This window comes from Scyliorhinus canicula, chromosome 6 (assembly GCF_902713615.1).
Source record: "Scyliorhinus canicula chromosome 6, sScyCan1.1, whole genome shotgun sequence".
Lineage (NCBI taxonomy): Eukaryota > Metazoa > Chordata > Chondrichthyes > Carcharhiniformes > Scyliorhinidae > Scyliorhinus > Scyliorhinus canicula.
The window spans coordinates 127,817,163-127,831,901 of record NC_052151.1 but is presented as its reverse complement, the minus strand read 5'-3'; the positions used below and the strand labels follow the sequence as shown (position 1 = coordinate 127,831,901).

General features: G+C 42.9%; 1 protein-coding gene across 13 annotated transcripts in view; it reads left to right on the top strand.

The window, feature by feature from the left end:
• Positions 1–14,739, top strand: part of otofa (otoferlin a) — a 500,940-nt gene that overhangs the window by 291,808 nt on the left and 194,393 nt on the right. For 10 of the 13 annotated variants that reach the window (XM_038800135.1, XM_038800124.1, XM_038800129.1 and 7 more), the window contains exons 6-7: positions 4,317–4,361; positions 13,964–14,023. The exons of 2 other annotated variants lie outside the window; for them this stretch is intronic. In XM_038800135.1, coding sequence (XP_038656063.1) covers positions 4,317–4,361; positions 13,964–14,023 — 105 coding nt within the window. The remainder of the gene's footprint in view (positions 1–4,316; positions 4,362–13,963; positions 14,024–14,739) is intronic. One more of the 13 variants, XM_038800127.1, reaches the window with a different exon arrangement.

Genomic DNA, 14,739 nt, shown 5'->3' with positions numbered 1-14,739 from the left:
AAAACGTCACCAGGATTAAATATTTTAATATTGCCTTTGCATCGGTTTTGCTCAAGAGTGATATTAAAACTACTGGCTTGGTAATGTAAAAAGTGCTATGGGGTTGCCTTCTGTTTCAGTGCTGAACTGTTATCAAAGGATTGCATGTCAAAAGCTATTCGCAGCATGTCATTTTGGATCCATTCACTTTAATGGGCCAAAAACTTGGCCAGGGAGAATGCAGTTTTTTTTTCATATACACTCCTAGCAGATGTGGCTGTTCCAGTCAGATGAGATGAGGTGCGATCGCTCCCCTCTTTTCCATCCCCTTGATTCTTTTCAAAAGGTATTAAGATCCAAGACCAAATTCCAGCAGTTGCTAAGATACTGGACCAAAACTCCAATATTTTAGTTTATTTTAAGACTGTACGGAAAGAATGATTCGCTCTAGGAGTAATTGCATGAAGAAATAGGGCTTTGGTATTTCTAAAACAAAACTTCATTATGAATACAATATTAAAACTTTTTAACTTTACACCTGAAAAGAACAGCTTACAATTACCCTTTAACACAACTATACAATTGCCCTTTAAACAACAAGAAAAGAAACATACAGCTCTGAATACATCTTAAGATCAGCAAGGCATTGAGTAATACTTGCTTTATAAAATAGATTTGGCTCCTGTTAAAACCCTTCAGACTCTGGCTGAATGTCTTTAAAAAAGCTGGTTTATTTGGTGTGTTTCAACTTCTTCTTTGTCCCCAGACAGGACTACTGTGCTTTACTCTTTCAGAACTATATGACTGTGAGAGAATTGTGGATTCAGGGCCAGGCAGATCAGAATTCAACTCCTGTCTCTCCCGAAGCTTTCTACAAAAGTTGACTGCCTCTTTGCATTTCTTGGATCCACCGAGCAGTGATCTCCTCTCCCCAAGCTGAGAAACAAATTATCTCTGCAGGCTGCAAAGCACATTAGCTCCCCAGTCAAACCACATTCCCTTGGTCAATGTGCACCTTCTGGTTCCCAGAAGCTCCCGGGCCTTACAAAACAACCTCATTTTTAAAACCATGACCACTGTAGCCAAACACACCATAACCCAAGGCTTTTACCCCTTAAATTGTCCCAATGTTTAGAAGCTGATATTCCTAAAATCCTCCATTCGTCACAAAGGATATTTATCAGTTCAGTGAGTGCTTAACTGTGTACATGCTGCAATCATAACATGCACAATCATTCAAGTATTCTTGGTTTTAGCAAAGGAAAGGGGATAGCTTTGATTGTACTTAACCTGGTCTAAGTAAAATAATAAAATTGTACTCCATCTTTCATACAGATACACTCACTCAAAGTACACACTCACAAATAGATTAGAGTGGGGAAATATAGATTAAGCAAGTTAGAGGCTAGTAACCATTAACGGGGTATCCAGTTTGTGGAGGTTGGTGACTTGACTGGCTTCAAGCTAAATTTGGGTGGTCCTGTTGCTTTCCCTTGGTGGTTCTGAGATGCTTCCAGTAGTGTGGTATTTTAAAATTTAGACTGAAAATATGTCTGTGCTTCTGGGACAGTAATGCTGGAACTCTTTGAAGATATCTCTGTCGGCGGTGGCAGCTGAATATTATAATCACTAAACAGGGTTCAAAAGCATGCTAGCTGATTTGGAGAGAGAGGAGGGGCCCCACTCGCATCTTCTTCCATCAGCATCTCAGCTGCTTGTCGTACTCTCAGAGAAAACTTGGGTTTAAAATACACAAATGTGTTCACCTTCCTCATTAACTGGCCAGTAATTCAAACTGGCTAAGGTAATGACTAGTGTGTTTCAATTCTAATTTCATTCAATTATGTATGGGAAACCATCACCTAGCCTCTCATTGTCCAATTGATTAGGTTTAATGGTTTGCCTCCTCCTGTTTAAGTGCCCTAGGTCAGGGTTTTTCAAAATGCATGTTGCGACGCGCATGTGGGTCGCAGGCGGATGTTGGGAGGGTCACGGAATGATTGGTCGCGCTGTTCCCGTGGTGGTCACAGGAGAAGCGCTAACAGCTTTTAAATTGAGAGTGGCAGCCGCAGCTGCCTTTTAAATGAAAAGAAATGAGGCTGTGTGAAGTCTTCCGGCTAGAAGCAGCAGCAAAGAGCAAATCAGTGCACTGCATGTACACTTGATGTCAAGCGCCTTGTACATGCTATTGGCGCCAAATCATGGAGGAGATCTGCTTCCATTTTCTAGCTGCTAGCAATAAGGCAAGGGAACTGTAAGAAGGTGGATCATTTTCTTACAAGTAAGTGACGGCCTGCGACACACATTTTATTGCTGTTGCCCTTCATGACGACCTATATGTGCATGGTTGGATTTTCCGTTTTCACAAAGATGAAGACAGTAACTGGCTGAAGTCTGCACCTGATATGTACGTTGCCCTCTCCTACTGTGAACCTGATTGGAGTGAGATCATCAGGACCAAGCAGGCTGTCCTTTCAAATTAAAGGTAAGCGAACGTAACGTGTGTCACGAAGGTCAGCTGGAATGGGCTGCAAAAGTCGGCTGGTGTGGGTCCCAAAGGTCAGCCAGTTTATTGGAATGGGCCCAGGAAAGAAAGTTTGAAAAACGTTGCCTAGTTAATTGCATTGATGTTCTGTTAATGGGACAGGAGATGTGGTTCACTCATAGTCCCCCAAAGTTATTGTCTTTGATGGGACTTGACTTTGCAGAAATGGGATCTCTATCTTAATGGGGTTGGAATGTGGAAGGTTTGGAAATGTAAATTGTGTAGCTAAGTTCACATGTGGTTTTTGAGATAAACAGATTTTTAAACAGTAAGGGAATCAAGGGTTATGGAGATAAGGCAGGAGAGTGGTGTTGAGGGCTTTATCAGATCAATCATGGTCTCATTGAATGGCAGAGCAGACTCGATGGGTTGAATGGCCTAATTCTGCTCCTATGTCTTATAATCTTATGGTCTTAATTCTCATTTTTTCAAAAGTTCAATTCAGGTTTCCAGCTGGAGGACTCCTTGATATAAAGCATGTTTTGTGCCATGGCATACAGGGACATTTTCATCAGGGCTCTTATTTCTAATTAGATAAAAATCACAAAAACATTTTATTTTGCTTGAGACAACAGAACAAAAACAAAATGCCACATGGAATTGATGTGGAGCCTTGCAGGAGTGTGTTGTGCTGCCACTCATTACTGTTGCACAATACAGAGAATGCTGGCAGCATAAATATTGTGAATCAAAAATATTAATTTGCATTTATCTGGATACATTTGTATCCTCAAGGTATTCCAAAATCCCTTCCAATTAATTCATTTTGAAGTGCAATCATTGTTGTTTTGCATAGAAATGGGAAGTTCCCACAATGGCAAAGTGATGAATGACTGTTAAATAGTTTTAATGGGTGAGTAGGTTAATCACCAGGAGAATTTCCTGCTCTTCTTCAAAGAAAGTTCTACAGGATGTTGACATCCATCTGAAGATCAGGCAAAGCACATTTCCCTCCTGCACCCCCAACCTGTGATTTAGCATCTTGTCTAAAAGGCGACACCATTCAGCAGGGGACTTCAAAGGTGTGTTTTCGAGTCTTATAAGTGGGGCTTGAACTACCAATGCTCTGACTCAGTAGGCAAGAATGCCAGCACTGTAACAAGGGTAATGGAAACATCAGCAACATCTGTGAACAGGAACATCTTGAAGCATCTAGCTAAGGCAGTGAGCATGTGCTCCATCATAAGACAGCATTAGTACTATATGCATCACAAGGAAGACAAGATTATTTTACTTGAGATAAAGGTTGTTTTCTATTTCAAAATTAGTAATGAGTTTATTAGCGTACCAGGAACCTAGCACAGAGAGGAATGATATATCTTAAAAGGGTATAAAGTTATGAAAAGTGTTTGAAAAACATTTTCTTGTTTATTTCTAAGTATGTGAATTAATGTGAATGTTATTGAAATACATCATCAGCATGGCACTTACAAGTGATGTCATGGCTTTTAGTCACCTCTTTACCAAAAACAAAAATTGTGTTTTTCAAACATTTTCAATGTAACCATTACCCTTTTAGATGTATTTCTAGGATAAGGTGCAGGTATGCCAGGGTATACAGAGCGTTTAACTATATGGTGGTTGCTGTGTAATTAGCTAACTCTGGCATCTCTGCACTGTGTGGCTTTATTGAAATGTCCTCTAGAGCTAGAATTTATAGCATTGCTTTCTGCAGGGCGTTCATTTTATTTTATATTGATTATTTGTTATTTGCTTTGGAATTTCTTCGCTGTGTAAACATGTCATAGCCACCATGGGCATATAATTGACATGAATGATTTTGTGATTGCAGAAGTAAGGGTAACAAAGAGAAAAGGCCAAGTATTATACCATTCAGGTACTGTGATTCATGCAGAGCTCAATATGATATCTGTGATCTATTCTTAAAAGAAAACCAGATGAAAATGTATGTGGTCACTTCATCCTTAGATGCTTCTGTATTATCTTAAGTGTTATCACTGTTCTCTTATCAGGATTTGTGTTCCAGGATCACAGTTTAAGAAATTAACCATGGAGGTAATTCATCAGTGCATTCAATAAAAAAGTTCTCTGATGCACAAAACTCAATATTAGGAGTTCAAATTTAGCAAATCCACCCTATATGTTGCAGTCTTGATTTAACTGGCATTGCAGGGGCTGGTTTAGCACAGGGCTAAATTACTGGCTTTGAAAGCAGACCAAGGCATGCCAGCAGCACGGTTCAAGTCCCGTACCAGTCTCCCCGAACAGGCGCCGGAATGTGGCGACGAGGGGCTTTTCACAGTAACTTCATTTGAAGCCTACTTGTGACAATAGGCGATTTTCATTTCATTTCATTGCGCCACTTGACCAGACCTTGCTGCAGTTGTAGTAAAGATTGAAGTGAAAAATGAATTTCTATTGATTTATTCACTTTATTGATGAACTGTGGACTGCGCTATGAAGAAATGGACATTTGCAACAGATGTTGATTACTAGTAAATAGTTTTATACTGAAATCCTAACCAAAGACAAAAAAACCATGGCTACGTGGGGCTGTATTAATGTAACCCACCCTTTGGGAAATTTGACATGATTGGATGCATTGCTGGTTTTATATGCTGCCCAATGTTACTCCCCATTGAAACCAATATTGGACTGGGTATACAACCAGCTTTACAATCTATCACATGTATTTCTCACCTGATAAGGTAGGCTAATATTAACCACAATGTTTTAGTGAAAGGCAGTTTTCATTTCGAAATGATGTATGAGCCAAAAGCCTAATGGAAATTATTCCTAAAGTCCACTTGATTCCAACATTTAGCATTGGATTGTTAGATTATCTAATGATGTCTACCAATATTGGAACTGAAATAGGCTACTGAGAATTCTGAAGCAATTTAAGCATTTAACTGGGAATTATAATTAAAGGAGTCTTAAGATATATCGGAGAAAATGTCCATTTGTTACTATTGCAGTAAACTGTATCAATGAAGCATTACTATAATTTTCACCATTTTTAACAGATTGTTTGGATTGATGGAAACACTTTCTTTGGTGTTACAGGTTATTTTGAAAATAGAATCTATATATTCAAATCATTTCATTAGGCAACAGAATAAGGTAGCTGAAAAGATTACAATCCAAAAATATTGTGGACACATTATATGATACCCCTTCCTCCAAAAAATATACCACAGGTTCCGGTGCCTAAATTGTGTGTAAAACTGAATCAAAATGCCAGAGCCCCCATTAATACTTTCAAGTGAAAATGAATGGAACCCCAAGGTATTATACCAGGAAGAAGTAAAATGTAAGTCCATCTCCTAATTTGAAAATAGCCATTGAAAATCTGAAAACTGCAGATGCTGGAATTCTGAAATAAGAACAGAAATTTCCAAAAATACACAGCAGGTGCAGAAGCACCCTTGGAGAAAGAAACAGAGTTAATGAGCGGAATCTTGTTGGGCTTTTTGGGGGTACCTTTTTGTGAAGGCCCCATAGAGCCACAAGCCAATCAAGCAGTGGGAAAGCCAGGATCGGATCACCCCCTAGAATCAAGACACAGTGACAGATGTCTCACTGAGAACTGTCGGCCAATCAGAAGCTGCCAGCTCTTGTGCTAAGCAGTGCCACGGGGGATTACGGTGGCTTCTGCTGAAAGGACAGGTACCGGAGTCCCAGGATCACAGAGCAATTCAAGCCACAGATGGGGAGGGGAAGTTTACGGGTCGGGGTCATGGGGAGAGGGGTGCAGGAGGTTTTGGCATTTGGCAGTAAGAGCAGGGTAGTAGCTCTCAGTGGTACCACCCCCTTCTCAGTGTCCAGTCCCTCAATCAAGCGCTAAATGCCTTTGACCGAGGGACCGTCCCCCCACCCACCACTGAGGTGCAAAGCTGGCCATACAGTTTTAGCTGTCATGAATACTGCATAGTCACAGGCCCGCCTGAAGCTGGGTTAATACCAATGGCAGGTAGATAAGGCACACTTAAGTGGTTTGTAATTGGTGTTGATGTTGGTGTGAGGAGGTCAACCATGGGACTTCCTGGCCCAGAACCTAAAGTTTGTGAAGGCAGGTAAGCAGAGTGTTCTGGTAGGTCACATTAGCACTGAATTAGCAGAAGGTTCCACCCAATGTTTCAGGTCGATGGCCTTTCATCAAAACTGATCTTCACGCACCTGACATGTTGGGAACGATTCTCTGGGGCCACTAGCCCCAGGTGGGACTCTGAAGTGCTTCCACTTTTGAGCAGGTGTTGTTTCTAACCGCAGTTTTTTTTTTAAGAGGCTCTTTCTTGGTTCTGATCTCAGCCTCTTTGAAAAACTAGCTAGAAACAGCACCCACTCAATAGAGGAAGCACTTCAGAATTAATGGACCATAATGAACTATAAAAACAAACAAAGGTAATTCCTTCTGTGAAATAACCTGGGCCTGCCAACTGAGAGGCTTGTAAAAAGTAATGGATCGTGAAATCAAATGTAACAATACAGTTCAAAGCTTTTAGGCTTCTCAGCATGCCCAGAGGCTTGAAAGGGTTAAACGGCAATGAAATTAACTGCGAAAACAGCACTTCAAACGTTTCCAACACATCAGAGGGAAGACTTTCACCTTTATCTGATGGATCTTTGAACTTAACATGCTGGGATTGACCCCCTCGGCACCTTGGATGTAAGTGTAAAGAAGGTACAAACTCCCTTGCTCCCCTTCAGAGTCCACAGTGCAGGTTGGCACTGCCAAGGGGTGGGGCAAAAGTGGGAGACTGAGGAAGGGGGGCCTGAAGGGTAGAGGAGCCTGAGGTGGAGACCCTTAAGGGTAGGGCATTTGACCAGCCCATAAGGGGATGTCGCTCATTTGGGGGGGGCCTTTCCAATGATTGATTCGGGGGGGGGGGGGGGCATGCCAGTGATTCAGGGAGGGTCCTTGCCAGCAATTGGGGTGGCCTTGGTGATGGGGTATGTGCCAGTTATTCCGGGGGGAGCCCTGCCAGTGACTGGTGGGCTGCAATGTTATTCCGAGATCAGGGCATGCTTTATAAAGGATGCCCCAATTTCTGAGGAGCGCAATTTGACAGCGTTTTAGTGCAAAAGCCGCCCACCCAAAATAAAATTTCTAAATGCCGTTGAATCGCATCTGTTTTAGCACTGCCCTGATCTGCAGGAAATGGACCAAATTTCCCGCTGGCGCAGCACTTCGAATTCATTCGGGAAGATTCTGCCGTTAACTCTGTTTCTCTTTCCATGGATGCTGCTGGATCTGCAAAAGTATTTCCAGCACTTTAAACCAAGCAGTCCATATTTGGAAGGGAGCTTAGAGAATTGGAAAGAATGAGCAGATAGCTTTGATGTACCTTCCATGGGCTGATTTCCAAAGAAACAAGTGAGCGAATAATTCACTTTCTCAGAGGAGTGTGATACATGATGTAGGAAGTCCAAGAAACCAGGCAGAGAAAAAGAAAACGTTAAAAATTATGGGTCTAATATGAATATGTAATTTCAAAGATATTTCCTAAATGAAGAAAGAAATGTAAAGCCAGCAGTGCATTCAAAAGGAACAAAAATTATAAGAAGTGTACAAATAAAGATTTATTTTAGTATTGGTAAATTAACTTACTTTTGTGGAGCAAGAAGCAAAGTAAAAAACAAAATTATTTAGTTCATGTACCGTGATGGTGAAAGCCTTTCACGTCTCCTATAGTTATCATATTGGTGACATTTTTACCTCATACACAGAAAAAAAAACTTATTCCACATGTTAAAATTAAGGTTTATGGTCTTTAAATTGCAAATTTGTCATTAATTTCTCTTGAAGGTTTCTATTTGAAAGCCTGTGCTTAATTGTTCCAGTATTTTGGTTTATGTTGCGGTTAGTTTTTAAATTACTATTTTGCATCAACTCTTTCATGAATAAATCACGCATGGATATTGAAATACAAATGCTCTTTCACCAACCAATAATCAGTAAAAGTACCTGTGCCAATGGTATAAATTTTTGGGAGATTCCTGAAAACTGTTCCTGGAACTAAATTAGATCTCAATGTGTCTTTCCTCCAACTGATAAAATGATTGAAGTACAAAGGAGTATTTTGTGTTAGATTCATTTATTCTTTAAATGCTACAGAGGTTATTGATGGCGGCAAGTGTGAAAATTATTGATTGAAAATGTAGTATCTGACTTTTGCTAGGTTCTATCTATTAAATAGTTAATAAAACCAATTGTTGTAAGTGTGGAGATTTGCTTATTTAGCAATGTAGAGATTGAGATCAGAGAGTGAAATGAAAAACGAAGTGAAAATCAGCTTGTGTTTCTTTTGAGCATGAAGACTGATTTTATGACCATCTTTCCTACTCTTTGTTATCGTGGTAAGATATTTGGGACTTCAGTTTAAACTCATCCTTAGGTTGCTCAGATCAGTGCGTGGAAGCATTGAGTAGGATTGAGCATTACAGGCACCAATGTCCCCAGGCCTCATCGGTACTGAGTTAACTGATCCCAGGAAAGACAGTAGTTTGCTTGCTCCAAAATGTTATCCAGTGATACCAATGAGAAAGACACAATTAAATATTGAGTGAGAACAGGATTGATAGTCTTGACAATTGAATAACCCATTCACATTCAACTTTCCCCATTTAGAAAAATGAGTACTTGGGTGGATACAAAAGGGAACGTGAAACCAAAATAAAGCAAGAAAAATTAGATTTTAATGAAGTGAATGTTGACAACATCATGACATTTTGGGGCACTGACTTAGTGTCAATGCAAATTTATCTGATATTTGTGTCTTATAAATCTACAAATTGTCATAATTATGTTTCTACTGTATTGCCACTGGCAACACCTATCATATATGTGTACAGTGTCAAGGCCAAGAGTGCAAGTAGATCTGAGGCAATTCACCCTTCCTCGCTTTTTAACAGCTACAATTGCCAGAAGAAAATCTGTCTTGATATCCTCGAGAGTTCTTTAAAAGAGGCCTTGTTTAACAGCTTCACCTTTGGTATACAACTAATTGCAAATGGGGATATGCCACCTAATAACTATTATGTCACCCAACCAATGATCTCAACTATATGAACACGAAAGTAAAGTTAACGTAGTAACAACATTGTAAAATAATGTTCATGCCCTGCTCACATTAAAATTGACATGATCCTATTTCACCTGATGTTACCAAAGCGAGACCCAAGAACAAATGTAGTGGAAAGTGATCCTGGTGACATCACTAATCTGCATTTGCAATGACGTAGAATATGAAACCAGCTCTTCAGCATTAGATATCATGTGAAAATCCGATTAGTGGCATTGCTGTATTTAAAATAAAAAAGAATGTGCATTTATACATTCATCATGTCTTCAGGACATCCAAAAGTATTTCCCAACCAGTAAATTGTTTTTAAATTGCTAAGTAAATTATTAGGACACAAATAAGTTCCACAAGAATCTGGAAGGAAAAGTGACACACACAAGGACTTGGAGCATCCATCATGTCCAAATGACAGTACATTGCAGCACTTACTCACATTAGACATGAATCCGGGATGTTGTTTTGCCTCCCTGGTGCCAGGGTAAAGTGGATCACTGAACTGCATTTTTTCATTTTTTTATCAATTCACGGGAGGTGGGCATCGCTCGCTAGGCCAGCAGGGCGGGGGGTGGGGGGGGGAGAGGATGGACAGGACATGGACCCAGGCAGGCATGGGTGGCCGCATGACATGTGCACCAGAGCCAATGCGCACAGGACACTCTGATTGCCTCCAGGTTCACCGATTAATGGAGGGGGGAACTGGCCAGGGGCACGGACACCACATCCCCCCCCCCCCCCCCCCCCCCCCCCCAATCCCATCTGCAACCCAGTCCATGATACATACCTTCCGCACTACGGGGCTGTGGGCCCATGTAACAGCCGGTATGGTCCATAGCATGGAGGATGATGCCAACCCATTCTGGGATGAGCTCTAGTGCTCCGCATCGTTTGACAATAGCTAACTCCTGCCCATGTTAGCAATGTCACCTATCCACTTGTGTTATCTCTGCATGTGAGCTGGCCATTCCATCATATGGAGCCTTCGGATCCCGGGGTGACGGTGGTGGAGACGGTAGAGAGCCCAGCCCAAACACAACATTCGCCCCCCCCCCCCCCCCCCCCCCCCCCCTCCCCCCGCACCTGCTCTCTGGTCAGCTCAGAGCAGCCCACCCGTCGGACCTATCTGACAGAGCACCGAGGCAGGTTGTAACAGTGTAAACAGGTATTTAATGTGAACGAATATATATAGATGTGTGTCTCAGCCCATATCACTAAACTGTGTCCTGCGAACTTAACTAGTGTCTACCTAGAGCCCTAACGCTATGCCTAGGTAGCTTCCCAGACGGTACATCAGGAGTGGAGGCAACCTGCTGTTATTCCCACCCTGCGACCTGGGCCCCGTTTAGCGGCTGTCTTCTGGGATGACCAGGCCTGTATGGAGCCGGTGCTGCTCTGGTGTCCTCGGTGGTGTGGTGCCGCCCTGTTCGGCACGCTGCCGACCAGATGCACTAGGGACAGTTGGGCGGAGTCCAAGGTGTTGCGGAGTTCCAGCACCTCCCCTGCCGAGTCAACGGCACGGGCCCATCACCTCCTCCTCCCTTGGGGTGCCCGATAGTCATCAAGCCTCTCCATGGGACGGGACTGCAAGCGGAGCTATCCCCTGAGGCAACGCCGGCACCTGGCGCAGCCAGTCCTGGAGGCCCGCTCTGGTCTCGACCAGGGTCTGCATGCTCGCGGGCATGGAGCACAGGTGAACCATCTCCATATGGGATTGCGTCACATAACCCATTGACTACCACTACCTTCTTGGTCTGTGCCACATCAGCCAGTGACTGCACCATTACCCTCTGGGACTGGGCCACCCCCCTCTGTGTCTGCACCATGTCGGCCAATGCCTGGGCAATGCCGCCAAATTATCAGCCATGACCCGCTGTGACTGGGCTATGCTCAGAAGCGCCGTTGTAATGTCCAGGTGGCTCTGGCAGAAGGCTGCCTGTGAGAGGGCAGACCTGCCCTGGGCCTTGGCCAGCACCTGCACAGAATGGCTCAGGCCTTGGACATGCTGTTCCATAGCTGCATTCCTTTCCCCCTAAAGCCTCCACCGCAGACACTACCCTTGCGGTGTTCACCTGGGTGTCACGCATGGTCGACACCATCTTCTGCACGTGGTTGGTCTCCTCCAACTGCACCTGTAGATGCTGGATGCTCCCCGACAACGTCTAATATAGTCGCTGGCTCTGCGACTACATCTCCACTACAGAGGAACCGGAACTAAGCGGGATCTCACATACTCGCCTGCTGCTGAACTCCACCTCGACGTCCTCCCTTTACTCTGGGCCACTGACCACACCGCTGACCACATCCAGGGCCCTCTGCTCAGCCACAGTGAGGGGGTCGCAGGTCCGGCTGTCTCCTGGGAGGGTGTTGGGGGTGGGGGGGATGGTCAGGGTACCCAGCCATGGTGGATGGTATGGGTACACACATGGGGTGCAGGGCGGGGTTATGGGTGTGTGGGACGAGAGTTACACTGCTACCTACTCACCCTGGCCACCCTGAGGAAGTTATGCATTTTATTTTCGGCACTGCTGGTGGATCCGCAGCGACGTTGCCTGATTGTGTTCCACATGGTGCCGTTGCTAGCCCCTTAACAGTAGCAGAATTGGTCCAGGTGCAGCACCAGTTTTGCTGTTGTGACGAATTCTGCGTCAGTGTCAACACATAGTCTCAGAAACTGAGAATCCCGCCTTTAATCTCAGGAATGGAGAATCCAGCCGATTCACAGAATCATTGTCTTTACAGTGCAGAAGGAGGCCATTCGGCCCATTGAGTCTGCACCAATATATTGTATTATAAGTATTTGGTGCAGTAAGGATTAAAAGCCTGGGTTGGTATGTGTGTGACTGCTGCAGTAGTGTTTGTAAAAGTCTTGGTTTGCAAGACAGCTAAGTTTTTGAAGCCAGAGGTACAATTAAAGTATCATAATAGTTTTGGCTGATGGACTTTAATTTATATTGAGAGGGTTTCCTGCAGAGTAGTTAATTGGAGACAATGGGCTTAATTCTCCGCCGTCGGGATTCTTCGTTTTGCCAACAGCCTGGTGGTTTCCCGGCGCCGTGGGGCTGCCCCACAATGGGAAAACCCATTGACCAGCTCAAGGGTAGTAATCTCTGGATCGCTCATTGTGCTGCGTGCCAGTGAGTATCGAAATAAGAGGACAGAGGAGAGGAATGCACTGTTTGAGGTACGGTGCAGGAATGAGGGCTTTAGATTCCTGGAGCACTGTGACAGGTTTTGGGGGTGGTTGGAATTTCACAAACATTTTGGATGCACCTCAACAGAAGTTCGACCAACATCCTGGCAAGGCAACTTTCTAGTGCTGGGGAGGGTGTACTAACTTGGTAGGGGATTGGAACTAAGCTGCAACAATAGAAAGGAGAAACAAGATTCACAAAGTATTTGCGGAGATACATAGAACCAGGGTAAGAAATAGAAAGAATGGGATCGGAAAGAGGGAATGCAATAAGGTCTAAAATAGGTGCATTGTGCATGTATGTAGACACATGAAAAATATCAAATAACGTTGGTGAGCTTCAGGTGCAGATAACCACATGGGAGTATGGTATTGTGGCAATAACAGAGACCTAGCTCAAGAAAGGGCAGGACTTAGTACTAAATATTCATGGAGTTGAGGTGATCAAGGAAGATGAGGAAGGAAAGGAGAAGAGGCTGATTAAGGAGAGTATTAAAATGCTGGGGAGTGGGTATATCCTATAGCTGTCAAGGATAGAATTTTCAGGGGAATTTTCAGGGAAATTATAGTGACAAGCTACAGTGGTGAAAATGGGAGTTTTTAATTATTCTAATATAGACGGGGATAATAATATTGTAAAGGGCAGAGAGGGGGAAGAGTTTTGAAGAGAAATGTCTTGATCAGCATGTTTCTGGCACAACAAGGAAGCTTTACTTGCTCTTGAGAATGATATGTGCCATTGGATTGAATCAAATGCTCGGGAATTATGTGTGGTCTTTGGATCAAATGACGTAGCAATTGAATCAAATGCATATCATATTTTGATTGAGGTCCTGGGAAATGAGATTTTGGGTAGATTTTCTTTGTGAATGAAGTTGGCAATAACCGATTTACAGTGGCTTTACAGGGCTTACAAAATGGCTCTGTCTTACTGTTCTTAAATTATTATAATGGTATGGAACGCAACTGCTGTCATGTAACAATTCTATATTTTTGTCATCTCATTCTGTCTATAGAATAAATAGTACAACACAGATGGGTATGTGCTGTTGTCAACATTCTATCCCTTCAAGTACCTAGGGGGTGAAATACAGAAGAGTCAGATACTGCATTTGTAATGATAAACCTCAGTTCATTTGTTTACATTCTGTTTCTGTTGCTCATTTCTGAATTTGTTCTGCACTCTACGGTCTATTCGCCATTTAGCACAGGAAAGGACGTTCTCAAGCCTACGGATGGAAAGGGAAAAAAAGAAAGCAAAGAAAAGTAGGTATCAGTCAATGTTGTGTATGTAAGTTAATAATAGTGATTCCTGTAATCAGGAATATTCACAGTAACGGAATGGTGACCAAACACAAAGTGCAAATGAAGAAAGTTAGTTTCATCGACTGATTTAAAGAACAGTATTCTCCTATCAGCTGGGCAATAACTAAAATTGGATTTGCCAATGAAATTATGAATATTTTAAAAATGTATACTTTACTGAAGTGTGTGCTACCTTTTCCCCTGCCGCACCTTGCAGGGAGGATGTTAAACTGATGACGCGTTTGCAGCAGCCTTTAGCTTGACCCAGGTTCAAAGGTTGTCCATGGGACAGGTCCACTTATCATTCCATCAGTTGTGTACTTTTCCTTTAATATATGTTAAACTGAGGCACTTGGATTTATCAGAGCTTGATAACACCCTTTCCTCTCCCCAGTCCTCACCAAGAATTGGCCATTGTTATAATCTTACCTGCAGTATTGGGCCCTTATGTTTGTATTAGTTGTATTCTCAAAGTGAAAAGTCCAGTGTTTGAAGAAAGACACTATTTTGTGCTCCATGAGCTCAAAGGAAATGTTTGTCGCATTATACAATGTCAAAAAGGTTGTTGGCCTGAATTTGGTTTCCTCTAGTGGCACTAGATGAGCTTTGTATCCTTTGAGAAAGATAAACTGTGCCACCGGTTGCATCTGGCCCCTCTTCAGAAGGGCGTTCACATC